General features: G+C 42.5%; 1 protein-coding gene and 1 pseudogene across 1 annotated transcript; both read right to left on the bottom strand.

The window, feature by feature from the left end:
- Positions 1-14,061: 14,061 nt before the first annotated feature.
- NDUFS5 (NADH:ubiquinone oxidoreductase subunit S5) lies at positions 14,062-19,711 on the bottom strand. The gene is made up of 3 exons (XM_036837237.1): positions 19,557-19,711; positions 17,819-18,036; positions 14,062-14,294 (listed from the first exon to the last, which is right to left on the bottom strand). Exons 2-3 carry the CDS (start codon positions 18,032-18,034, stop codon positions 14,190-14,192), a joined length of 321 nt encoding a protein of 106 aa, XP_036693132.1. The 5' UTR covers positions 18,035-18,036; positions 19,557-19,711; the 3' UTR covers positions 14,062-14,189.
- Positions 19,712-21,125: 1,414 nt separating this feature from the next.
- LOC118886883 lies at positions 21,126-21,778 on the bottom strand (annotated as a pseudogene).
- Positions 21,779-26,883: the final 5,105 nt, after the last annotated feature.

Here is a 26,883-nt window from a genome sequence, read left to right as displayed (position 1 = left end):
GGACTTGCTGTCTCTGTTTCAGAACTTGTGTTTGATTTCCAGGAAGTGTTGGCCACAACAAAGATTGGATGTGACACCAGAAAAGGAGCTATTGGCAGAATCCTTAAGGATCCTACTGCATCACTGCAGAAATGTTCTCTCTTTCCCAGCACAAAACTCTGCTTTAGCACACACTGTTCCGAGTAGTTACAGTAAGAAAAAAAAATTCCCCTCTCTCATCTCAGGAAACAGCTAGCTCATTCCTCCTCTTGAGAAACCCCTAATCAGGACATGACCCAGAGTTAAGCTCCCAGCCCATTCTTGTGGAAGCCCTACAGAGTGAGCCAGTTGGCCCATAGAAACATGTAGGTCAGCAAAAGCCTTAGATTCTCAGTGGCTACAAAGTAAAGCCCCGAGGGGAAGCAGCTTTGTGTTCTAAAACAGCAAAGAATGCTGTGTTTGTGGCTCCAGCCAGACTGGTGATCCTGGTAATGTGAAAGTTTCAATAGCTCCAAGGAGAGGCATAAAAATGCTCTATTTCTCTTCATGGATTCAAACAAGTAGTTCTGGATTCAAACAAGAGCCTGGTCAGCTCTGCCATTTCAGTGCCCAAACCTGCAGGCACCAGTGGGGCAGCAGAATCACTCTCAAGGCAGATGTGTTTCCCTCATGAAACTGAAAAGTACTTTCTACCATGAACTGTTTATTTTTGCCCATATTTTCTCTCTCGCTGTACTGTGAGCTCCATGAGGGCAGGGCCATGCTCTATCATCTTTAACTCTTCCACAAAGCCCAATAGAGTATCTTGTACTTGGTTTCATGCTTAATCCCATGTCTTGAATAAAAATATTAGGTAAATGAAAGTAGGTTGGCCAATCTCTTCTTCATCCTTGTGGATAAGAAATTTCTATCCCTTTATTTTCCAAACTGTGTATAATAGAACACTGGACCCAGGAGATGCTTCATCAAAAATGGGTTCTATCTCCAAATACAATTGGGCAACGTTATATTCTATCCTTTTCTTGGAGATTCACAAAACATATTAGCATAGTGAAGGTTCTAAAACATTCTACAGTTAAAAGATAATAACTCAGTTTACTCAGCATTAATGTATTTGACCTCTTACAACTCCCCCAAAGAATACCTATTGACATCCCATAGAAGCAGTTCTTTACAGCACACTTAGGAAATGCTGTTCTAAATTCCTTTTGAAAGCCTGATCCTCATGCAACTGTCTTTCATATGACCAAGGAAAACATTTAGTAACCTGCCTTAGGTCAAATACAGCACTGATGTTGAGTAAGACTGCAGCATCTTTCAGATCTGTGACCTTTTTCCCATAGGTAAGCACTAATAAGAGGGACATGCACGTAGGGAAGGACTAAATTTATTGCCTGTTTTCCTTCCTTCTGCTGCCCCCTCTTTCCCAGATATTTCTGGAACCTTGTACTCTTGGGTAAGAGTCTTCAGCCTAGCAGTCATGGCCCCAGTTGGGTCCTATCCACCTTTTTAGTTTTCTCCCCACTGCTCCCCAACACACATCTAACCTTCACTCTAAAGACAGAGTTCTTGCTCTTCTCTGAGCAGAGCTTGTGCTTCCAGTGACCACACCTTTGCCCATGCGATGCTCTGCCAGAATAGCCATTCTCACAAGTCTACCAGTGGAAATCCTGCCCCATCTTTCAAGGCCTCAATGCAACTGCATTGGATGAGCTGGAAGTTCATAGATCAATGAACTTTAGTGTTGGAAGAAAACTTAGATATGATCCACTCCAAAACCCCCTTCATGTTAGGACATCAGTCAGATAGGCTTAAGTGACTTAATTATAAAGCTCGGTAGAGCGTAATTCAGGAAAGAGCTCCTCTTCAGAGCCTTTTAAAGTGCCTCTACAAGGGGGTATTTCCCTGGTGGTGCAGGGGTTAAGACTCCACGCTTCCACTACAGGGGACACGAGTTCAATCCCTGGTTGGGGAACTAAGATCTCGCAAGCTGTGCTGCCAAAAAAATGAAAAAAAAAAAATAATAAAGTGCCTCTCCAGTAGTATTTATACTGTTTTGTTTTGAATTATGGTTAAATTGGAAGTCCCTCGAAGGACAGAATTTATTTTTTATTTCCATTGATAAATCATCAAAAGATACTATTTAAAAAGTGAATACGTAAGCCAAGATTGGAAGAAATCTGCAAAATACAATGCTCTAACCAAAGAATACAGATAGATAGATGTGGATTCAATACCTTTCAAAAATATAAGCTTTGGAGTCCCATAAACCAAGATATTTTAAAATTGAGGTAAAATTACAAATAAAAAGCACACATTTTAAAGTATATAGATCTGGGACTTCCCTGGTGGTACAGTGGTTAAGAATCTGCCTGCCAATGCAGGGGACACGGGCTCGAGCCCTGGTCCAGGAAGATCCCACATACCGTGGAGCAGCTAAGTCCGTGCGCCACAACTACTGAGCCTGCGCTCTAAAGTCTGCGAGCCACAACTACTGAGCTCACATGCCACAACTACTGAAGCCCATGCGCCTAGAGCCCATGCTCCGCAACAAGAGAAGCCACTGCAATGAGAAGCCCGTGCACCACAACAAAGAGTAGACCCCGCTCACCGCAACTAGAGAAAGCTCATGCGGCAACAAGACCCAACACAGCCAAAATTAATAAACAAATAAAAATAAATAAATAAATAAATAATATAGTTCTGTGAGTTTTCACAAATGTAAACATTCATGCAACCACCACCACAATCAAAATATAGAACATTTCCATTAACGCCAAACGTTCCTTTGTGTTGGTTCCCAGTCAGTCCCCTTCCCTCCTCCCTCCCACGACCACTGATCTACCTTCTATCACTCTAGGTTCCATTTGTCTTTATTACAGTTTTGTATAAATGGAATCATACAACATGCACTCTGTGTCTGGCTTCTTTCGCTCAGCATAAAGATTCTAAGATTTATCTATGTTTTTGTGTGTTTCTATAGTTTATTCATTCTTATTGCTAGATAGTATTTCATTATATGGATATACCACAGTTTATCATACTGATGATCATTTGGATTTTTCACTATTATGTATAAAGCTGCTATGAACATTCATGTTCATAGCGTGAATGTTATGAACTTTGTTTAAACATGTTTTCATTTATCTTGAGAAAATATCTAGTAGTGAAATTTCTTGATCATGTAGTAAATGTATGCTTAACTTTATAAGAAACTGGAAAATAGTTTTCCAAAGTGGCAACACCATTTTATACTTCTACCAGCAGTGCAAGAGAGTTCCAGATGCTCCACATCCTCACCAACATTTGGTGTTGTCAGTTGTTTGTTTAATTTTGGCCATTCCAATGGGTGTGAAGTGGTATCTCACTATGTGTTGTTTTGTTTTGTTTTGTTTTCTTCTGTTTGACTGTGCTACACAGCTTGAGGGATCTCAGTTCCCTGACCAGGGATTGAACCCAGGCCACAGCAGTGAAAGTGCTGAATGCTAACCACTAGACCACCAGGGAACTCCCTCTCACTATAGTTTTAATTTGCATTTTCCTGATTACTAATGATATTGAGCACTTTTTATGTGCTCACTGACCATGCATATATCTTCCTTTGTGGAAGTATTTTGCCATTAAAAAAACAAAACCAAAACCAAGAACAACAACAAAAAACACCTAAGGTTGTTAGCCTTTTAATTATAGATTTAAATTTTTTTTTTAAATAACAGAGGTCTTTAAAGTATTTGTTTATTTATTTATTTTTATGGTCGTGTTGGGTCTTTGTTTCTGTGCGAGGGCTTTCTCCAGTTGTGGCAAGTGGGGGCCACCCTTCACTGCAGTGCGCGGGCCTCTCACCACTGCGGCCCCTCCCGTTGCAGAGCACAGGCTCCAGATGCGCAGGCTCAGCAATTGCGGCTCACGGGCCCAGCCACTCCACGGCACGTGGGATCCTCCCAGACCAGGGCTCGAACCTGTGTCCCCTGCATTGGCAGGCAGATTCTCAACAACTGCACCACCAGGGAAGCCCTAATTATAGATTTGCAGAAATATAAGTAATATATACATATGTGTGTATATACACCACCCCACACACACATATATACATACCCTGGATATAAGACTTTTGTCAGATATATGTATTTTGAAGATTTCTCCCAATCTTGGCTTACCTACTCATTTTTTTAAGTGTCTTTTGATGAACAATGTCTTAATTTTGATGAAATCCAATTTATCAATTTTTTATAATGGTTAGTGATTTCTGTGTTCCTTGTCAGATATCTTTGCCAACCCCAGCCCACAAATACATTCTATTATATTTTCTTCTAGAACTGTGCTATTTTTCTATCTTCAAGTTCACTGGTTCTTTCTTCTGTTATTTTCATTCAGTTGCTGAGGCCATCCAGTGAATTGTTTGCTTTGGTTACTCTATTTTTCAGTTCAATAATTTCAGATTGGTTCTTTTGTGTATTTCTTTACTTGCTGAGATTCTTATTTTGTTTCAAGAGTTCGTAATTGCTTGTTGAAGCATTTTTATGATGACTGCTTCAAAATCTTTGTTAGATAATTCCAACATCTAAATTATCTTAGTGCTGGCATCTGTTGATTATGTTTTCTCATTCAAGTTTCTAATTTTGGGGATGATGAGTGATTTTCTATTGAAACCTGGGCATTTTGCATATTATGTTATAAAACTCTGATCCTATTTAAATCTTCTATTTTAGCTGGCAGTCACCCTACTTAGTTTAGTGTGCAGGTCCTGGCTTAATTTTGTGGGCTATCATTCCAAACATGATTTCATTTTCATAGTGTTTGAGTGCTATTCTGGTCTGCTTCATTTGTGTGCTACCAGAGACCAATCTGAAAAGCTGCATGATATTCCACACTATAATTCAGTTCTCAAATATTTGCCATATTGATTCTATTCAGTTTGACATGTGGGTCACTCAGGAGTCTGCCTTGGACTTCATACACAGGTTTAAAAACTCCATTCATCAGTTTCTTCTCTTCCAAAATCCTCCTCTGGATGGATGAGGGTCACCTTGTTACTGCTGGGTGATGGCTGGGGAGGAGGGGCAGTGTCAAAGTCCTAGGCAGGTTAAAACATGGGAGCTGGCTTCTTCAGAGTGAGCAAGTGAGAAGAGTGAGTGAGAGTGAGGGAGAGAGAGAACCAGCAAGATGGAAGTTAACAGTCTTTTGTAAACTAATCTCAGAAGTGACATTCCATCACTTTCACCATATTCTATTTGTTAGGAGCAAGTCACTAAATCAGGTCAACATGCAACAAAAGGTGATTACATAGGGCATGCATGTAAGGGGATGGGATCACTGGGAGTCATTTTAGAAGCAGCCTATCACAGTCACCTTTAATTTCTCTCATCATCATTTTGTAGTTTTCAGAGACATTAAAGAAGAAAAAAGCTACTTTTACATTTACTCATATATGTACCATTTCTTAATTATTAATATGGTTGGATTTAAGTATACCACTTTGCTATGTTTCCTATTTATTTCACCTGGTTTTTCTATTCCTTTTTTCCTGCCTTCTTTTAGGTTAATTCCATACATACAGTGAAATACACAGCTTTTAAGTGCACAGTTTCATGAGTTTTGATGATTGTGTATATTAATCATCACTACAATCAAGATATAGAACAATCACCATAGAAAAGTTCTCTCATTTTTTTTTCCCCATCGAATCCCTATCCAAATGCTTCTCTAAGCAATTACTGTTTTGTTTTCTATTACCAGAGATTGGTTTTCCTGTTCTTGAAATCCCTATGAATAAAATCATACAGTATATATACTTTCCTGTGTCTGATTTCTCACATGTGACCTGATTTTGAGATTCCCTTTATTGTCTTTTTTGCTATCCCTCTTTGATCTTTTTTTGTTGTTGCATTGGGTCTTCATTGCTGTGCGGAGGCTTTCTCTAGTTGTGGCAAGCAGGGGCTATTCTTCATTGCAGTGCACGGGCTTCTCATTGTGGTGGCTTCTCTTGTTGCAGAGCATGGGCTCTAGGCATGTGGGCTTCAGTAATTGTGGCACGTGGGCTCAGTAGTTGTGGCTTGCGGGCTCTAGAGTACAGGCTCAGTAGTTGTGGTACACGGGCTTAGTTGCTCCGTGGCATGTGGGATCTTCTTGGACCAGGGATCAAACCCATGTCCCCGGCATTGGCAGGCAGATTCTTAACCACTGTGCCACCAGGGAAGTCCTGATCTATCTTTAATGTCAGTGAAACTTTCTTTTACTGTCTTCAATTTGTTGTTATGCCTATCTAGTGAATTTAAAATTTTAGATATCGTAGTTTTGCATTCTAAAATTTCATTTGGTTCTTTTTCTGTGTTTTTATTTCTTTTCTAAGATTTCCCATGTGTTCATGAACTATGATCATTTTTTCCTTTAAGCCCTTGAACGTAATTTTAATACATGCTTTTAAGTCCTGGTCTGCTAATTGGACTTCTTAGTCATCTTGGGGTCTGTTTCTGTCGACTGCTCTTTCCTTTACTATGGGTCACGCATCCTGTTTACAGTAAACATGTCTACTGTATATTGAACATTGTGAATATTGAACATGTGAATTATAAAAATTGTAGAGACTCTGACTTCTGTTATTTTCTGAAGTTGATTTTTGTTCTGTCAGGCAGTTATATTACTGGTTGATTTCCCTGAATTTGTGGAAACTTGATTTTATCCAGTGCTAGGATGGGTCTGTGAAAAGACACTCTAATTTGTATATGGTAACTAGGGATCCAACTTCATTCTTTTACATGTGGATTATCCAGTTGTCCCAGCACCATTTGTTAAAAAGACTATTATTTCCCCATTAAATAATCTTGGCATTCTTATCAAAAGTCAATTGACCATAGATATGTGGATTAATTTCTGGACTCTCAATTATATTCCATTGATCTAAATGTCTATCCTTACACCAGTACCACACTGTCTTGATTCTGTTGCTTTGTAGTAAGTTTTGAAATTGGGAAGTGAGAGTCCTTCAACTTTCTTCTTCATTTTCAAGATTGTTTTGGCTATTTTGGGCCCCTTATAGTTCTATATGAATTTTAGGATCAGTTTGTTGATTTCTACAAAGAAGCTAGCTGGGATTCTGATAGGGATTATACTGAATATGTAGATCAATTTGAGAAGTATTGCCATCCTAACAATACTGTCTTCTGATCCATGAATGCCTTTACATTTTTAAGATTTTCTTTAATTTCCGTCACTAATATTTTGTACTTTAAGTTTTACCTTTTTAAAAAATTAATTAATCTATTTATTTATTTTTGGCTGCCTTGGGTCTTCATCACTGCGTGCAGGCTTTCTCTAGTTGCGGTGAGGGGTGGCTACTCTTTGTTGTGGTGCGCGGACTTCTCATTGCAGTGGCTTCTCTTGTTGTGGAGCATGGGCTCTAGGCATGCAGGTTTCAGTAGTGTGGCTCACAGGCTCTAGAGTGCAGGCTCAGTAGTTGTGGTGCACGGGCTTAGTTGCTCTGCAGCATGTGGGATCTTCCCAGACCAGGGCTTGAACCCATGTTCCCTGCATTGGCAGGTGGATTCTTAACCACCGTGCCACCAGGGAAGTCCCAGTTTTACCCTTCTTTTGTTAATTTTTTTTGTTTCAATCTTTATGAGGCTATTATAAATGGAATTTTCTTAATTGCATTTTCAGATTGTTTTCAAATATGTCATATGCTGTATTGTCTCTTTCCTCTCCTTTTGAGACTCCAATTGTATGTAGACTGCTTTACATGCACATGAACCAGCTCACAGTTAGGTGCAGTCAACAGAAAGAAGTTCTGTAGGACCTTCATCTCACCCACAGGTACCTGTTGTCTTGCCTCTTAATCATGTGCCTTTTTGTCCCTGTGATGGTGGAGTTGGTGGACTCACTAGTGAATCTGTCCTACGTTTCTTTGGGGAGTGATTTCCTGGAAACCTGGCGTTGCCCCATTACGGCACGTTGTCTGAGAGGAGGTCGTAAGTTGTTCCTCTGCCTGAGATGGGGGCTTCTTTCCTTTCCTGGAGTTGTGAGAAAGCTTCTGAGACTCTGGGGCTTCTGAACTTTGGACTTGGCTCAGCAAAAACCCTGATGGTATGGAACAAAGTTGTTTGGGCCATGAGGGCAACAGAAAGGAAAGTCTGAGATCTGCTCAGCCCAGTCTTCCACTTCTCCGTCCCCAGCAGTGATTCCCAACCCTGGTCAGTGCTTCCCCCAAGGGACAGTTTGGAAAAGGGTGGTGGGTGGCCTGGAGGGCACCCAGTTGTCACACTTTGGGCCTTTTGAGGATGTGGTGGACATCCTGCCTTGTACAGAGTCCTGCACAGTGAAGAACTGGTCCGAGCCTACACATCACCTACGTAAAATTCTGGAACATTTTCATCCCCCCAGAAGAAACCCCATACCTCTTAGCAGTTATCCCAGTCCCTGCCTGGTAACCACTCATCTTTCACAGTCTCTATCAATTTGCCGATTCTGGACATTTCATATAAATGGAATCATACAGTAAAAAGAACAACAACAAATCTGCTTTATATTATTCCATAGATAACTGATTCTTTTTTTCCCCCTACAATCTTTTTTCCCTCTCTACTTTAGTCTTGATCATTTTTATTGATCTGTCTTCATATTAACTGATCCTTTATTTTACAGTGTCCAATCTACTGTTAAGACCATTCAGTGAGTTTATTTCAGACATTGTATTTTTCAGTTCTAGAATTTTCATTTATCCATAACAAATTTCTTTATATTTACAATAGTTTGGTTGACTTTTTCTCCATGATTATGGGTCACAATTTTCTTAAACTTTCATAAATTTCAAACATTTTCTTACTTCTTTGCATGTCTCATAATTTCATATTGTATTCCAGATACTGTTTCTAAAAGAACAGAAGCTAATAAAGTATACTTCTTGCTTATTTCCCAAAAAGTAGAAAGCCCGTCCTCTAAGCATTGAAGGAAGTGATCATTCAGATTCTACCTAGAGGAGGGTTGGAGCTGAGTTGCCACTTTAGATTGATTTCACCTGTGATTAACCTAAATGCCAACCTTCCTAGGTGCTGCTTTTTGATCTTGTTAGAATTTGAGCTGGGAAGGTGTTGGTTGCACTTCTAGATATTTGGGGTTCATCTTTAGAGTCAACTCTGATAGGGTCCCAGAATGTAATCACCCCTGAGAATGTGCATAACTACATTATTTATGCTTGTCAGCAATAAATAGTAAACCTCCTCAGCATTAAATCCAGAGGACATATCCTTCCTCTCTTCCAGGATTCCAAGCAAGAGTCATTCATTGGCTCCAACTGGGTCATGTGCCTGCTATGGATCATTCTTGAAAATACAGTAAGGACAGAAAGCAAAATGCATGAACTATGTGCACAATTTGCTACCATTTGTTTCAAAAAGGGCAAAGAAAATGTGTGTATGTATGTGTAGACACAGAATCTCTAGGATACTCAAAACACTGATTGCCTCTAGGGAGGGGAACTGGATGCCTGGGGAAGATTTTTCATTACATATCCTACTGTACTGTTTGAATTTCGAGCCACATAAATTACCTATTCAGAAAAATTAAATGAAAAATTGAAATGCAGTTGCCAAAATATTTAGTGGTTTCCCTTGTGGCAGTCAGGGTTAAAAAGCAGAGGCCAAAGAAGTTATAAGTCCCATTTACCAGAGTGAAGAGACGGGGCAAGGGCAGCAAGTAACTTAGTGTTTAATCATCAACAGCAAAGCACCTCACAGCTTTCTCTCCCTCCTGCCCCCCAATCTCAGTCCTATTCTAGTCCAATGTAGTTGTTCAAAAAGATACAGTCCTAACTCTGCTTGTTCTTATTCAAATGCTTAAAGAACAGGGGTCTTGGAGCTGGCTCCTTGCTTTCACCAGCTCATAACACTGCTGTCTTACTTTCTCAAAAAAGCAATTAAGGCACAAAGTTTGCTAAATATACAAAGACAAGGGGCAGGGTTGCTTATCCCAGAGCTGTTTGTTTATGGGTATCTGATGTGAATGAAGGCTTCTGATATTCTGTAAACACATCAAGGCAATGCTTTCCAACAAACACAACTAAGTGTTCTCTATCACTCATTTTTTACCTTTAGGTAAATACAATCTTATGGGATTCCCTTCATTCTACAACCCGGAGCTCAAGAATAAAAGATATCTTTGAATGAAAGAGCATGTACCTACATTAAGCCTTGATTAACATTCTACTTTCCTCTCTGGCATTTCCAATTGGCCTCTGCTTTTCCATAAATATGTATGCACCTAAAGCCATTTGGGGCTTTAAAAATTCAGAAAAGTTTGTGTGTTTAGAGCACAATAAAACAACCTAACACAGGGCCACAGCACAGGATCTTGCTGGAAGGCCTCCAGTTTTCTTCTCCATTGTGATTAAGAAAACTCTGCTTGGCTAACACAATGAATAAGCAGGGCCTGCTCAAATGCCAAATCCCCTATTTCCAATATTGAGACTAGGACACAATGTACTTTCCCTTTTGAGGAGAACTTATATTCAAGCCTTACAGCTGACATTTATGACTCAAAATGCTGTAAGACTAACGATGAACAATCTGAAAAAAAAAAAAAAATTACAAAAACAATTCCATTTAAAATAGCATCTAGGGGCTTCCCTGGTGGCACAGTGGTTAAGAATCTGCCTGCCAATGCAGGGGACACGGGTTCGAGCCCTCGTCCACGAAGATCCCACATGCCACAGAGCAACTAAGCCTGTGCGCCACAACTACTGAGCCTGTGCTCTAGAGCCCACAAGCCGCAACTACTGAGCCCACGTGCCACAACTACTGAAGCCCGCATGCCTAGAGCCGTGCTCCACAACAAGAGAGGCCACTGCAATGAGAAGCCCGTGCACTGCAACAAAGAGTAGCCCCCGCTCGCTGCAACTAGAGAAAGCCCACGTGCAGCAATGAAGACCCAACGCAGCCAAAAAAAAATAGCATCTAATAGCTAGTCAACAAGGACCTACTGTATAGAACAGGGAACTCTACCCAGTACTCTGTAATAACTTATATGGGAAAAGAATCTGAAAAATAGATATATGTATATGTACAACTGAATCACTTTGCTGTACACCGACATTGTAAATCTACTATACTCCAACATAAAATAAAAATTTTAAAAATAGCGTCTAAAAAAATACTTAGGAATTAACTTAAGGAGGTGAAAGGCTTGTACAATGAAAACTATAAAACACTGCTGAAAGAAATTAAAGACATAAATAAGTGGAAAGAAATCTCATGTTCATGGACTGGAAGACTTACTAAAATATCAATACTACCCTAAGCAATTTACAGATTTAATTCTGTCCCTGTCAAAATCCCAATTTTTTTGCATAAATAGAAAAACCCATCCTAAAATTCATATAGGATCTTAAGCGACCCTGAATAGCCAGAACAATCCTGAAAAGAACAAAGCTGGAGAACTCAAATCAGGAGGACTGTTGACTTTGAAACTTATTACAAAGCTACAGTAATCAAAACAGTGTGGCACTGGCAAAAAGACAGAAACATGGACCAACAGAATAAGAGTTCAGAAATAAACCCTCACACATATGGCCAAATGACAAGGGTGTCAAGATCATTCAATGGGGAATACACAGTCTTTTCAACAAATGGTGCTGGAAAATCTGGATATCCACATGCAAAAGAATGAAGTTGGACCATTACCTAACACTATATTTTTAAAAATCAATTCAAAATGGACCCATGACCTAAAAAACATAAAACTTGTAAAATATAGGGCAAAAGCTTCACAACATTGGATTTGGCAATGATTTCTTGGATATGACATTAAAGGCAACAAAAGAAAAAACAGAAAATTGGACTTCAGGAAAAATTGTTTTAAAAACCCCAACTCAATTCAAAAATGGACAAAAGACTTGAATACACATATAGCCAAACAAGATATACAAATGGTCGATAAGCACATGAAAAGATGCAACATCACTAGTCATTAGGGAAATGCAAATCAAAACTACAATGAGGACTTCCTTGGTGGTGCAGTGGTTAAGAATCCACCTGCCAATGCAGGGGACATGGGTTCGATCCCTGGTCTGGGAAGATCCCACATTCCATGGAGCAGCTAAGCCCGTGCGCCATAACTACTGAGTCTGTGCTCTAGAGCCCATGAGCCACAACTACTGAAGCCCGCACGCCTAGAGCCCGTGCTCTGCAAGAAGAGAAGCCACTGCAATGAGAAGCCCACGCACCACAACGAAGAGTAGCTCCCGCTCGCTGCAATTAGAGAAAGGCCGCACACAGCAATGAAGAGCCAACGCAGTCAAATAAATAAATTTAATTTAAAAATAAATTAAAAAAAAAAACTACAATAAGACACCTCACTTCCATTAGGTGGCTATCAAAAAAACCCAGAAAATAACAAATGTTGGTGAAGATGTGGAGAAATTAGAACTCTTCTGCAGTACTGGTGGGAATATAATTGAAAGCAGGGTCTCAAGGAGATATTTATATACCCATATTCATAGCAGCATTATTCACAAAAGCTAAAACATGGAAGCAACCCAAGTGTCTACTGACAGATGAATGGATAAGCAAGATGTAGTACATACATACAATGGAATACTATCAGCATTGAAAAGGAAAGAAATTCTGATATATGCTACATGTATGAAGCTTGAGGACATTATGTTAGGTGACATAAGCCAGTCACAAAAAGACAAATAGTGTATGATTCCACTCATAATGAGGTACTTAAGAGTAGTTAAAATCATAGAGATAAAAAGTAGAATAGTGGTTGCCAGGTGCTAGGGGGAAGGGGGAAGAGGGAGTTATTGTTTAATGGATATAATTTCAGTTTTCCAAGATGAAGAGTTCTAGAGATGGATGGTAGTGATGGTTGTGCAACAACGTGAATGTACTTAATACCACTGAACTGTACACTTAAAAATGATTAAGATGATATATTTTATGTTATGTGTATTTTAACACAATAAAAAATAGTTTAAGAAAGGCTGCAGGATATCTGAGGTTTCCATTATATTCTCAACACTTACATTAATTTTCTAGGGTTCATACCTTTCCTTCTACATCTGAGAACATGTTTTTAGGGACTCCCCTGGTGGCTCAATGGTTAAGAATCCGCCTGCCAATGCAGGGGACACGGGTTCAAGCCCTGGTCCAGAAAGATCCAAAATGCTGTGGAACAACTAAGCCCGCGCGCCACAACTACTGAAGCCCGAGTGCTCTAGGGCCCGTGTGCCGCAACTACCAAGCCCGTGTGCTGCAACTACTGAAGCCTGCATGCCTAGAGCCTGTGCTCTGCAACAGAGAAGCCACCGCAATGAGAAGCGCACACACTGCAACAAAGAGTAGCCCCCGCTCGCCGCAACCAGAGAAACCCGTGCACAGCAACGAAGACCCAACACAGCCAAAATAAATAAATAAAAAAAATAAAAAACAAAAACCAAAGAAAACATGTTCCTAAGCATGTCAGTTAGCAGTACTAATATACCACTAATATATAACACACATAACACACAACACTGATGGCAAACTGAAACAATGGTGTTGCCTCTTCAAAATGAGGTTATCTGAACTTGGCATTTTCTTAGCCTTAAAGTTACACTTCACAGACCTTAAACACACAACCACCCTCTGTACTGCCTCTCCCTCCCGGCCCAAGTTGGTGCTTTACAGAAAATAAACCAGAATCAAACACTAAGGAACACTGCAACTTCTTAAATGAGTTACCATATTTAAAGTACCTACATAGTAAGCATTCGTTAAATGCTGCTTATTATTCCCTAGATGCTAATTTTTAAGATAAACGCATTTTCTCAAACTTAAAAAATAGGTTGCTAGTGGGAAGCAGCCGCATAGCACAGGGAGATCAGCTCGGTGCTTTGTGACCACCTAGAGGGGTGGGATGGGGAGGGTGGGAGGGAGGGAGATGCAAGAGGGAAGAGAAATGGGAACATATTGTATATGTATAACTGATTCACTTTGTTATAAAGCAGAAGCTAACACACTATTGTAAGGCAATTATACTTCAATAAAGATGTTTAAAAAAAAAAAAAATAGGTTGCAACCTCAGTATAGAGAAGTATGATCCATGAGAATATAGAACAAATAGGATAGAGCAATCCTTTATTTTTAGACACTTTCACAAAAGGGTTTTCAGTACGTAAAGTTTCCAGCAGAGAAGAGAGAACGTGAAAATCAGCCTCCAGCCACCGGCAGCTGCTCTGCTCAGGGCCGAGGATCCTCCTTGCCCAAGTGCTGAGGTGGAGGTGTGTACTTCCCTTCCTTTATTAGCTTATCCCGCTGCCTCTTGATGGCACTCAGACGTTTCATCTGTCAAAGGAAGAAAGTATTTAAACTTGGGGGAGATATGCACTGGAAAGTGAGGGCTGGAGAAGCTGAATAAAAAATTGGTTTCATTTTTAAACTACGGAAGTTCTTCATCCTAGAGGGCCTCTGGGATAAATCCCTTCTTTAAAGAACCAATTTCCCAAGCTTTTAACAAATAAATTTCTGGTATATATAATAATATCTCCTTGAAAACTAATAACTAAAATGTTCCTATGATATACAGGAATACAGGTATTTACAAAAACAATACAGATCCAAAGGCTTTAAGAGGTATACTTGTGTATATTAAAATCTTTTAAAATATTAAAAGCTGAGATCATTTCACAGCTTATATATTCCTGACCTCTCTATGTGAAGGTGGCACTGCTGCTGGTGACTGTTCACTGGGTATGAATGAAGCAGAAATAGCCAAATGAGGTCTCTGGACAACACTGAAAGAAAGACGTGGTATGTGCTCAGCTACTAGTCACTCGGATAGGCAGAGCCTTGAGTTCTGCCTCTTCTCCTCAGTAGGACATTTCCAATAGAGGAAAGCCATGCTATTCAAGATTGTATGAGAACCCTAATTCATGGATTCTGTGACATGGAAAACAGACTTACTAATCCTGACTGCACTATTCTGTGGCTCAAAACCCAACGGCTTTCATCTTACTGAGAGGAAAAGCTGACTCCTTCCCTGGAATGACTTAAAAAGCCCACGTCTCTGACTTTATCTCTTAATACCCTTCCCCCGGCTCTCTGCTCCAGCTCAGAGACCCTTCCACTTGCTGCTTCCTCTGCCCGGAACATTCTTCCCTCATATGCATGTGGTTCACTATCTCAAAGCCTCTGCTCAAACGTCTTCTATCACTGAGCTCTTTTTGTAGCACTCTATTTAAAAGAGCATACATGCCTTCTCCTGCTTCCTATCCTTCTCCTGTTTATTTTCACCACTGCACTTATCAACACCTGACACACCATCTTCCCTTGTTTGTAAATTTTCTATATCCCACCGCTCACTGTCACCCCCACCCCTGCCCCACTGCCCTGCATATAAGCTCCATTAGGGCAGAGGCTTTTGCTTACTGCTATATTTCTGGTACCTGGAATAGTTCCTGACAGAATAGGTGGTCCAGTAAATATTTTCTGAGTGAATGACTAGGTTTTCACAAAGGCATGAAGAGGTAGTATGTTCAATTAAACATCCCATGAACTTTAAAGAATTAGGATGTAACTTCACTAGGAAAAAAAACTCTAGGTATCCTAAATACTAATATAAACAATAACCATTTTTATTTATTTATTTATATTTATTTATTTATTTATGGCTGTGTTGGGTCTTCATTTTTGTGCGAGGGCTTTCTCTAGTTGAGGCAAGTGGGGGCCACTCTTCATCGTGGTGCGCGGGCCTCTCATTATCGCGGCCTCTCTTGTTGCGGAGCACAGGTTCCAGACGCGCAGGCTCAGTAATTGTGGCTCACGGGCCTAGTTGCTCCGCGGCATGTGGGATCTTCCCAGACCAGGGCTCGAACCCGTGTCCCCTGCACTGGCAGGCAGACTCTCAACCACTGCGCCACCAGGGAAGCCCCAACAATAACCATTTTAAAAACTGTAGTCTTGGTCTTCCCTGGTGGCGCAGTGGTTGAGAATCCGCCTGCCAATGCAGGGGACACGGGTTCGAGCCCTGGTCTGGGAAGATCCCACATGCTGCGGAGCAACTAAGCCCGTGCGCCACAACTACTGAAGCCCATGAGCCTAGAGCCCGTGCTCCGCAACAAGAGAAGCCACCATAATGAGTCTGCAACTAGAGAAAGACCGTGTGCAGCAACGAAGACTCAATGCAGCCAAAAATAAAATAAATAAATAAATAAATTTATTTTGTAAATAAGTAAATAAATAAATAATAAAAACTGTATTCTTAACATTTCTCTATTAAAGAGTCTCCCAACAGACTAGTCATGGCTGAGCTATCACACCATCATATGTCAAATCTTTCTCCCAGCTAGAACCAATCACCACTTGGTGTTCTGGATACAAGCACAGGGTCTGGAACCGGCACTGCCAGGTTCAAATGCCATTTCCATCTCTTACTGGGCTATATGACCTTAGGTAATGGCCTTAATATTTCCTTGCTTCAACTTTTTAATCATACAGTGGGGAAAATAAACGTAATGCATCTCACAGGAGATTACTGTAAGAAATATATGCATTATTACATTCTAAGAACTCAGAACAGTGCTTGATTCTAATTCCTTGATTCACTAGCTTCTTCACTTAGATGACCTCCAAAATGGTAACATATCTGTTCATAAATTCACAGGATGAGGAGTGACCTTAGAGTAACACTTTATATTTCCAGATAAGGAAACCAAGACTAGAAGAGAAATGACTTGCTCAAAGTCACGAAACTAGTGGTGGCAAAACCAGCATCAAAATCAAGCTCTCCAAACTCCCAATCTAATGTTCTTCCCGCCTCATCACACTGTCTCTTCTTGGTGTTAATTTTCCATAATGAGTAAAGTCTTAATCTGAGCAAGGAATAAGTGGGGCCCGCAGAAGACAAGTTAAGACATACTGTGAACTAAATAGCTGGTAGGTGGCCAACCATGACCCACTCCTTGTCCCTCAGTAATACTACAATATTACTCAATGATTAATATTCCTTTAGAGATCAATATAAAGTTATTACCTGACACCCCTTCATTCCTTCCAAATTTGGCTTCACATAATCCAAATGCCAAGAGCAGATTATAAAAGACAAGAAATTTAAAAATTTTGATACAGATAACTTTGAGAAACATTTAACTGAAAATCTAAAATGTATCCCTGAACCCCAAGGAGTTAAGAGTAATAAAAACATTTATATTTGTTATATCTGGAGCACAGAAATAGGCAAAATGACGGCCCACAGCCAAAGATTTCTCCTCTAAGGGAGAACAGGGCCCTACATGTTATGCAATTCATTCAACTCTTGAGGAAGTAGACACCATGCTATTAACTTTTTTTTCCCCCTGCATTTTTGATCAGGCTCACCTAAAGCAATCTCATTAACACCTTCATCCTCCCCAGGTAGAAATCTATCCAGAGATTGTTTTATCAGTTTCAGTGTAATAGATCTACAGGATTTTAATCTCTTCCCCAATGAGGGTCTGATGAATTTGAAATATATTCACCCAAAGATTTTCAAGGACAAACACCCAATGCTGGTTGGTATTCTTTACCTTATAGCCCACGCAAAAATGGAAATATACACATGAAATTTCTAACCTGGTCGCTGCAGCAGGGTACAATGCTAAGGAAAATATGTGAGAACATTAAGAAGAACACTGAGGAATAAGAGGCCCTTCTCAGATCTGAAGGCTTTTAACTTCCTTGACATGGTACCTAAGTAGGGAAGGAGTTTCACCACAAAAGTTTTGCCAATTCACATTGGGCAAACTAAAGCCCAGTGACCAATTAAAAGCACTTAAAAGTAGCCCCAAAGAAATGAGGAAGTAATTCAGTGCCTGTCTCCATCACTTCCTCACCGTTTTCTGTCGAAGCAGACACTCTACGAAATCATCGAATTCTATCTTGCACTCTTTCTCCGCGCGAATACCACCAATACCATGTGCACACTCTATCCATTCTTTTTCAAAAGCATGGCATCGACCTGGAATCTTGTGAGGCTGCTCAGCACTCTGGATTGTCATCCAGCGGTCTAAGTCAAGACCCAGCCTTTTCTGCACATCAAAGAAAGGCATGGCTGAAATGGAAGAAAAAGAAAGAAAGAATGCCGTAAAACTGCAATCAAATGAGAAACTTCTGAGAAAAATGAAATAATTTAGATACATAGCTCTCAAGAAAGATATTTTATACTATTCTCCCAACTTCTCCCCGAACTTTTTCATTAGACAGGTTCTTCCAGTTTATAGTAGATGAGCAATTTCTGTGCTTTCACAAAACTCAAGGAAAAGACAACTAGAACTAAAAAACAATGCATTAAAATCCTCTATATTGATAAGGTCATTTTTATCAAGTTAAAAAAAGTGTTTATATTTTGACTCAGTAATCCCAATTCTTTGAGATAGATCTGAAGAAATAACTGAAATAAACAAAAAAGCACAAGCATGAAAACATTTCTTTACATTTTTCGATCCATATAACTTAGATGACACTTCTAAGAAGCCATCCTGAAATGGGTATGTCCCTCCTGTGTTAGCACAGCATCATCGACTTTTCATGTACTTCGCACACCCCTGTAATGCACTATCTACATGAATGCCTCCGCTACTGAACAATGAGTGCCTTGAGGGCAGGGACCAGGTAGGAGCTCAGTTAACTGTTGAAAAAAAAAAAGAATTTCAAACAACTTTAAAGTGCAACAATAGAGAAATGGATAATCAAATCTGGTACCTATTTGGTAGAACATGAGGGGAAAAGAATAATACACATGAAACATACACTTGAATATTGAATGAGAAAAAAAGGAGGGGGATTACAATAATGCCTAAAAAAAAAAAACAAAAAAACTGCCTGCAAAAGAAGACTGGAAGAAAGCACAAAAAAGGGTCAATAGTTACCTATAAGTGGCAGATTTACAAATGAATGTGATCTAAAATTTTTCTACCCGTTCTTTCAGTCATTTACTTAGTAATAACGTTCCAGACACTGGGATGGGGAGGAAAAGCAGCTGCAACCTAAGCACTAAAATGGGGACACACATGTGGAACTGGGAACCCAATGGAAAAGCACAAGAGGTAGAGCTCGAAGGAGGAAGCACCAATTCTGCCCAGGAGACTGGAAAATGCCTTTGATACGGGTTGCGCTTGCCAAGTGAAGCTCCGTGAGCAGAGTATTCCAGTAGGGCACACACAGCACGAGTTACAGCCGGAGGTGCTGGGTATGTCTGGGGGACACTGAGCACCCAGACGTGGCTGGAGCGCAGAGTGCATGTCGGGAAGAACGAAACGAGCTGAAGAAGTTGATGGGCCCCAATTCCCGCAGGGCCATGCAAGCCGGGACAAGGGGCGTGGACTTCAGGCTAAGAAACAGAAGGCCAAAGTATGAGTCCGGCAGAAAGCTACGTTAGCCTGGAAAGAGAGCCGAGAGACGCGCGGTCTACAAGCTTCGGTGACACTGGCTGTGTGGACCAAGGGGCCTGGAAAAGCAGAAAACACGGCCAGGGAGAACAGACACCCAGCAAGCCAAGAGGAAATCTGTTAAAGAGATCTCGGAAGGAAGCTCCTTAGGCTCAATCGCCCCGCAAACAAACGCAGCCCCTACCGTCCAGCAGCCGTGCCCTTCACTCCTTGCTGGCCGCCGCTACTAGAAGATCCTCAGGCGACAATGAGGCCTGCCGCAAAGGAAGCCCGCAGCGCGACGCTTGCAGCGCGACGACGGGAGCCGACCTACCTTCCGCAGTCGCGCCCTGGAACCATAGAAACCAAGCCTGTGGATCTGCGCCTGCGCGACCGGCTGAGTTGGCTTCCGGAGACTGCGGATAAGCCGAGCTTGCCTAGACAACTGGGTGAGAGGTGGCCCGGGGGTTAGTGATTTCCGGCTGCCTCCTCGCGCTGTACCTTGGATTCTCACGACAGCAGTGATTGGTGAGGGACTTAACCAAGGGAGCCCCCCCTCATCCCCCTCCAGTAGCGGTTAAGCTCATGGAGTGTGGACCCACCCAGGGTGGGTTCCAATTCTGGCTCCACCACTTCTGTGTCAGCCTGGCAAAGTTTCTTAACCTCACTGTGCCTCGGTTTCATCTTAAGATAAAAATATCTTAAAAGACAATAATGGTACGTACAGAGTAGGGTTGCTTTAGGGATCAAATGAGTTATATTAAAGCACTGAGGCGTTTCCTGGCACGTGGAAAGCGCTCTAAGGCAATTGCGGTTCTTTGATGTCTCAGTCTGTTTTTACTTTGCGGATTCGGGAAAGTCTTCAGAGACCATGCCCCTCCTCTGTTTCAGAAACTCCAAAGGCTCCCTTTGATTACAGCAGGGGCTCTGAAGTGATGGTGGGGGGGGAGGGGCTGGGGGGGAGGTAACATAGGCAGTGTGTGATACGATACGTTGCGGGAGTGGGAAGAAAATACTAGAATATTTCTAATTTTTGTGTTTTTTAATTTCTTGTTTGTGTGTTAATGTTTATAAAGAGCATAATATTACATTAGTTGTACATATAAATAACTTGTAAATAAATATTTATTTTGGGGGTTTGGGCTGAGAACTTCTTTTCCTTTTTTTTTCCCGCTGGAGACAGGAGGTTTTATTGATGCTGATGGGAGTAGGTGGGGCCCCCTGGATCCCGGAGGGGGTGGGGGTGGGGCCGACTCAGTCAGTGGATGCAAAAGGCCTGAGCACACGGGGTGGGGGGGGGTCGGGGGGGTAGGTTAGGGCAAATTCATCTTCTTAGGATTCTGTGGCTCCTTCTCTGGGGAAGGGAGAGAGTATCTTGAGGGGGAAGCAATTTGAAGAGCAGCGAGGGAGAGGTTAGGGATGGCTGAGAGCTCCTAACCTGAGAGAAGTCACCACAGTAGGCAGCAACATCTGTGTGGAAAGCTGGATCAACTGGTCAGTAGAGGAAAGTGGGGAAGGGGCGCTGGGTTGGCTTCTTGGGGAGGGGTCTGACCTTGGCCTGGGTGAGCTCTCGAGAATACCTAGTGTTCCCAAGCAGAGTGGGGCAGGGCCCAAAGCCCCTTTCCCTGTGGGCCTCCTTAAGGAGAAAAGGCTTTCGGGGAGCCCCCTTGGCAAGGGGTGCCAGAATTAGTCGTAAAGGCACAGCTGGGGGCAGACAAGGCACAAAGGCACAACTGGTGGGGGGCAGGGGCAGCCTCCAAGCTGAGTGTCAGGGTCACAAGAGGACACAGGACCACCCACGCTTGCTAGGCATGGGGTTGACCACGGCCTGGACAGCCTCAGCAAACACTTCCTTGATGCCATCCTGCTGCAGGGCCAAGTACTCGAGGTAGCGCACAGCGTGGATCTGCTTGGCCAGCACCTGGCCGTGCTCCTTCGGGCGTCATAGGGTGTCAGGCTGGGCTCTCAGGTCCTTCTTGGTGCCCACCAGGAGGATGGGCACATCGGGGCAGTGGTGGCACACCTCTGGATGCCACTTGTGCCACATATTCTCATAGGAGGGCAGACTGGCAGTGGAGAAACAGATGACAAACATATTGGTCTGAGGGGAGGAGAGCGTGTGGAGGCGGCCCTACTCCTCCCGGCCCGCTGTGCCCCGCAGGTGCAGGTTCACCGTTCGCCGGCACTGCAGGCGCTATAACTGTCGAACACTGTGGGGAGGTACTCCTTGGGGAAGGCGGTGGTTGTGTAGCAGATGAGCTGGCACGTCTTGCCCACAGCCCCATCGCCTACCACCCCACACTTGATGCTCTGCATGGTGGGTGCAGCTGCTGCGGTGGAGGCTGTGCCTCCTTCCCCTTCTGGGCCCCTCTGGATGCAGTGACCTGGTGCCCTCCCCGCCACAGGGGAGCTGGGGGCAGCAGCAGCAGCTCGGGGCTGGAGACTTCTTTTCAAGTGATGTGCTCTCAAAACTGTTTAGAGAAGTCTGGCGTTCCAACCTTGCCAGCCTCATTGTCCCAAATCCCCTGCCTAATGCTCCAACCAAGAGCTTGCTCTTCCAGTGTCTTCCAGGAGAAGTCCTGCCATCCAGTCTCTTTGATTTTTTTTTTTTCTCCCTTCCCCTGGAATGACACCATTTCCCCCCATCCCGTCTCCATTTTTGCATGCCAAATTCCTGCTCTGCTTCAGGACTTTTGCATAGGTTTTCCTCCAAAATGGATTAACTATCCCCAAGCCCCAGGTTCATCCACTCTGGAGAGAATTCCTAAGGTCCCACAACGTTCTGGTTTTGTTCCAGCATTCCAATTCTCCCTTCCTTCCCCCCTCATCAGGTATACCGCACCTGAGATCAGTTTCAGTTCAGCTAGAATTTCCTGGGCACCTAATGCATGCCCGGCACAATACTGGAGGATTATGGAATTGGTAACTCATGGCCCTTGCCCACAAAATACTAGAGGTAGCAAGGTAGTGATCACCACCACCCCTTCCACTTCTCCCACTTTCTTATGTTGGTGATATCATCTTCCCAGCCATTCAGGTAGGAAACTCTGAAGTTGTATTTTGCCTTTTCCTCATCTTTCATCCAATATTTAATTACTGGCCAAATTCTTTCAAATATTCCTTCAATAGGTTTCCAATTTCTTTCTTCCTTTCTGCCTCCCGGCTCCTCACTTCAGTCTGTTTTGCACTGACTAATCTTTTTAAAATACTAATTTCATTGTATCACTCCTCGGATACCAGGCAGGATAGATTAGTACAAAGATGGGCAACTTAAACACCTCCAAGGCCAAACAGAGCTAGCTCACTGTAAAGAAATGAAAACAAAAGCATCATGATAAATGGTAACTGGTACTTGGCCTCAGTTTAAGGGATGGAAGGAGTGTTGGGGAATGTGACAAACTGAAGAGCATATGTCCTGTCTAAAGGGGGCAGCAGCTACTCAGCTCCATTCTGTTGCTGTCAAGAATCAGGGCCCCAAATTGTCAAGTCTTCGAATTTTTCAAGAGAAGCGAGAAATCTTTTGTTATTGTTTAAGTGTGAAACATTCCACTTTAAAAATGTGGGGCAATTAATCTTTTTTTTTTTTTTAAAGCACTGACCAAAAAAAACCCAGGATGGAAATGGCCTTGAGCTGCCAGATTTCAACCCTTGGTTGGAGGGAAAATTGCAGGCTGGAAAAGCAATTTACTTTGAACTCTGATGATTTTTTACATCCAGCCTTGCTCTCTTCTTACCCTCTCTTCTTAATGTTGCTAATTGCTTTTCTAAAAACTGAAATCTGATCATTCAAAAAACACTTCCTGAGCTCTTATCACACGGCCATGATCCTCGTTGAGCTCTTGGGACTAAGACACAGCCAGAAGGCTGTGGTAAGTGATAAAACAAAGATGAACAAAATAAGGGAGAACGCAAAGGAGGGGGTCATTCATATTGCTTGGGCTGCGTGTGAGGTGTATTCAAGAAAAGGTCCAAATTCTTGGGTTTGGTATTCAAGACCATGATCTGATTTCTTCCCATTTCTAAATCGTCAGATCCCATTGTTCACCAACCCCTACTCAATACCCTGGTGATCTCAGCCACCCAGAATTGCTCTCATGCTTACAAACTTTGTAGGAGCAGTTTCTTCTGCCTGTAGTGATCCCACTTGCTACCTTCCCACTGTCTCCCAGACGAATGCATTAATCCGTCTGCATCAGTTATCGCACGGTTTTCTGTGAAAGCTTCCCGAATTCCTGAGCATTTACTAGGCCTTTGTTGAGGTCCCACCAGCCCTGTTATATATTGTTGCCTATTATAGATGTTGTTAACTGTTGATACGCCGACCCCCTCCAATGGACCGTGCATTCAGCCCCGGTGTCGGCGCGGCTGTGCAAAGATGTCGGTGACAGGTCGTCTCCTCTCCCGCAAAGATGGGAAAACTACAATTCCCAGAAAACCCTACGTCAGAACGGAGCCTGCGCCGTTGCTATTCTCACCACGGGCGCCCGCTTGGATTCCTACGCTTTGCGTTACCAGTGTTGTAACTCGGCCGTTAGGGGCGGGTTGCCGGCTCTTGTAACGCCCGTCATTTATCTTTTATTTTCCTTGTTCTAAGATCCTCACGTGGAAGTGTAGTTTTACAACGAAATCAAAGGGTTTTATGCGCAGAGAGGCAAGCCTGAGCTGTCGCCTTCTTCATTCTGTATTCGGGAACCCGAGGCTCAGAGAACCGGTGAAACAGAACTAGGCGTTCGCCGCGGGGTCCAGCGACCTGTTCTTCCGCGATAGAGCCTTGCTCCCATCTTCAAAGCATAAGAGGATGGCTCAATGTTAATTGAAGGCCCCTATGCCCACTCCTCTGAAAACTAGCCTCAGCTGCTGCGTGGACGGTCACAGGCCATTTAACGTCCCCCTGGGTCTCCATTCACTGGACTTCTGTCCTTGACCTATAGGATTTCCTCGTGTTTACACACCTCAGTCATAACCCGAGAAAAGCTTTTAACGCTACCTTTCTACAGGTAGGCCACCTATAATTTAGCACATTGGGAACTTTAGGTCTGTATGTGATACCACTGTTACACAGATTTGAATAAACTGGGTAGCCTGAGGATCCTAGCACATTTCGGGAAGTCAGTGAGTTTGGAAACTTACCCCCCACCCTCACCCCCAAGCCAGAGCTATAGGATAGATTCAACAAAAGCAATAAGCAAAGTAATCTGAAAGAGAAAGTAATGGGTCCCAAGGCCTGGAATATAATGGAAATCAGAGTGACTGTTTAAAAAAGTAAAAAAGGGACTTCCCTGGCAGTCCAGTGGTTAAGACTCCGCGCTTCCAATGCAGGGGGCGTGGGTTCCATCCCTGGTTGGGGAACTAAGATCCCACATGCAGCGTGGTGTGGCCAAGAAAATAAAAAATAAAAAAAAAGTAAAATCATGCCATTTGGGGGTAGATAAAATATCAAGTCGAAGATGCAACAGAACCAGGAATCACTGAAGCAAACTGAAGTGGGGAGGAAAGCTGTGCCAGGCTTGTGGTAGGGGTAATCTGATGTTGGTAAACATTCCATCCCTAGAATTAAACTCCCCTCATTCTGATATGTGGAGCTATCTCTTGACTTTAATTAGGCTTCCCAAGTGATATGATTACATGAAGAAAACACACTAAGGCCAATGGGGCAGTCTACTGCACCTGACATATTTCTCATCATAAATTAACACACTGGAGTCTGGTTTTATAGACCAATATAGCTTTACTAGTCAGCTTTCCTGAGTACAGATCAGGGTAATTAAACTACCTGGTGGGAAGCTGCTGAGAGTAGCCTTCCCCTGGAAACACCCTGATTTCTCTGTCCAGGTGCACAGAATACTTACCAAAGGAAGTTTTATCACATTCCTGCCCAGAGACTGTGAGCCTCTCTAGGGTAAGGACGGCATCTCTCTTACCTTGGCTGCAGAGACAACCTGCAGAAGGCTTAAAGTAATTTGATCTTAGAGTTAAGGAAGAGTTTCAGGTAGTGCACTGACTACTGGAAAAGGGGAGGAGTAGCCACATAATTCATTTAGTCATTCATCATTTAAGAGCCAAGAATAGATAATAGCTCAAGGTGCTACTAAGGGCTCAGTATAGTGGAAGAGTCATGTAGACCCATAAATGCATTACACGATTACCTTCCTCAGAAAGGTCTCTCTTACCACCCAATTTAGGCATCCAGTTACTCACTATCATTCCCATTTTATTTTCTTCAAACACTTTTAAATCTTGGATGAAAACAGTGTACTAGTTTGCCTTTCTTGCCTCACAACAGTGTTAAGCACCATGGGAGAAGGGACCTTGTCTGTCCAGCTCAGTGATATATTCCTAGTGCCCAGAACAGTACTTGGCAAATAGTAGATGCTCAATAAACATTCATCAAATGACTAGGTAACACTGCCTTCAAGAAGGGAGCAGAAAGACAACTGCCACTTGAGTAGGCCATTTGTCAAGTGAGAAGGTGTTAATTCCAGGCAGAAGAACAGGTGCACCATGAAAAATGACAGTTTGAGAGGAAAATTTAATAATCCATGCAAGAGCTAACCAGAACCTTTAAGAATAGGTGGATTGGGCTTCCCTGGTGGCGCAGTGGTTAAGAATCCGCCTGCCAATGCAGGGGACGTGGGTTCGAGCCCTGGTCCAGGAAGATCCCACATGCTGTAGAGCAACTAAGCCCGTGTGCCACAACTACTGAGCCTGACGCTCTAGAGCCACAACTACTGAGCCTGCGTGCCACAACTACTGAAGCCCACACGCCTAGAACCCATGCTCCACAACAAGAAAAGCCACTGCAATGAGAAGCCCACCCACTGCAATGAAGAGTAGCCCCTGCTCGACGCAACTAGAGAAAGCCTGCGTGCAGCAACGAAGACCCAACGCAGCCAAAAAAAAAAAACAAATAAAAGTAAAAAAAAAAAAAAGATACTGGGGATATAAGACAGACTGGGGCTATTTAACAGAACTTGTCAGGCTTTTAAAACTCATAGGGTATTTCCTGGCGGTCCAGTGGTTAAGACTTGGTGCTCTCACTGCCATGGGCCCGGGTTTGATCCCTGGTCAGGGAACTAACATCCCACAAGCTGCTCGGTGTGGCAGAAAAATAAACAATAAATAAATTTGAAAATACATGTATCTGTCCTCCATAAACACATAACTCAGAAGACACCAGTAATGCTTGCTGAATGACTGAAAAACATTCAAAAGCCAATATAAACATGTCTTTCCCTACTTTTCTCCCATTAACATGAAGGCACACTGGGTACCATGCCTCAGGAAATGTGGATCCACCTACTGCTAAGACCAACTAGACAACTGAAATATAAAAATCATTTTCTTAAGAGCATAAAAAGGCTAACTAGGTAATGAGGAATTACTGAGCCAACATCTAGATAAGAACCCAGAGAGCCTAGAACTCAAAGCATCTCTTCCTCTTAAGGCATTTGCCAATCTGGAAAAAGCCCCTGGGTGCCTGAACTACGCTTTTAGGAGCCTCATGGACTGATGGGGACAACTGCAGCTATAGG

The sequence above is a fragment of the Balaenoptera musculus genome, chromosome 1, assembly GCF_009873245.2.
Source record: "Balaenoptera musculus isolate JJ_BM4_2016_0621 chromosome 1, mBalMus1.pri.v3, whole genome shotgun sequence".
Taxonomy (NCBI): domain Eukaryota; kingdom Metazoa; phylum Chordata; class Mammalia; order Artiodactyla; family Balaenopteridae; genus Balaenoptera; species Balaenoptera musculus.
Note: the sequence above shows the minus strand (reverse complement) of the source record. Positions and strands in the feature narration are given on the sequence as shown.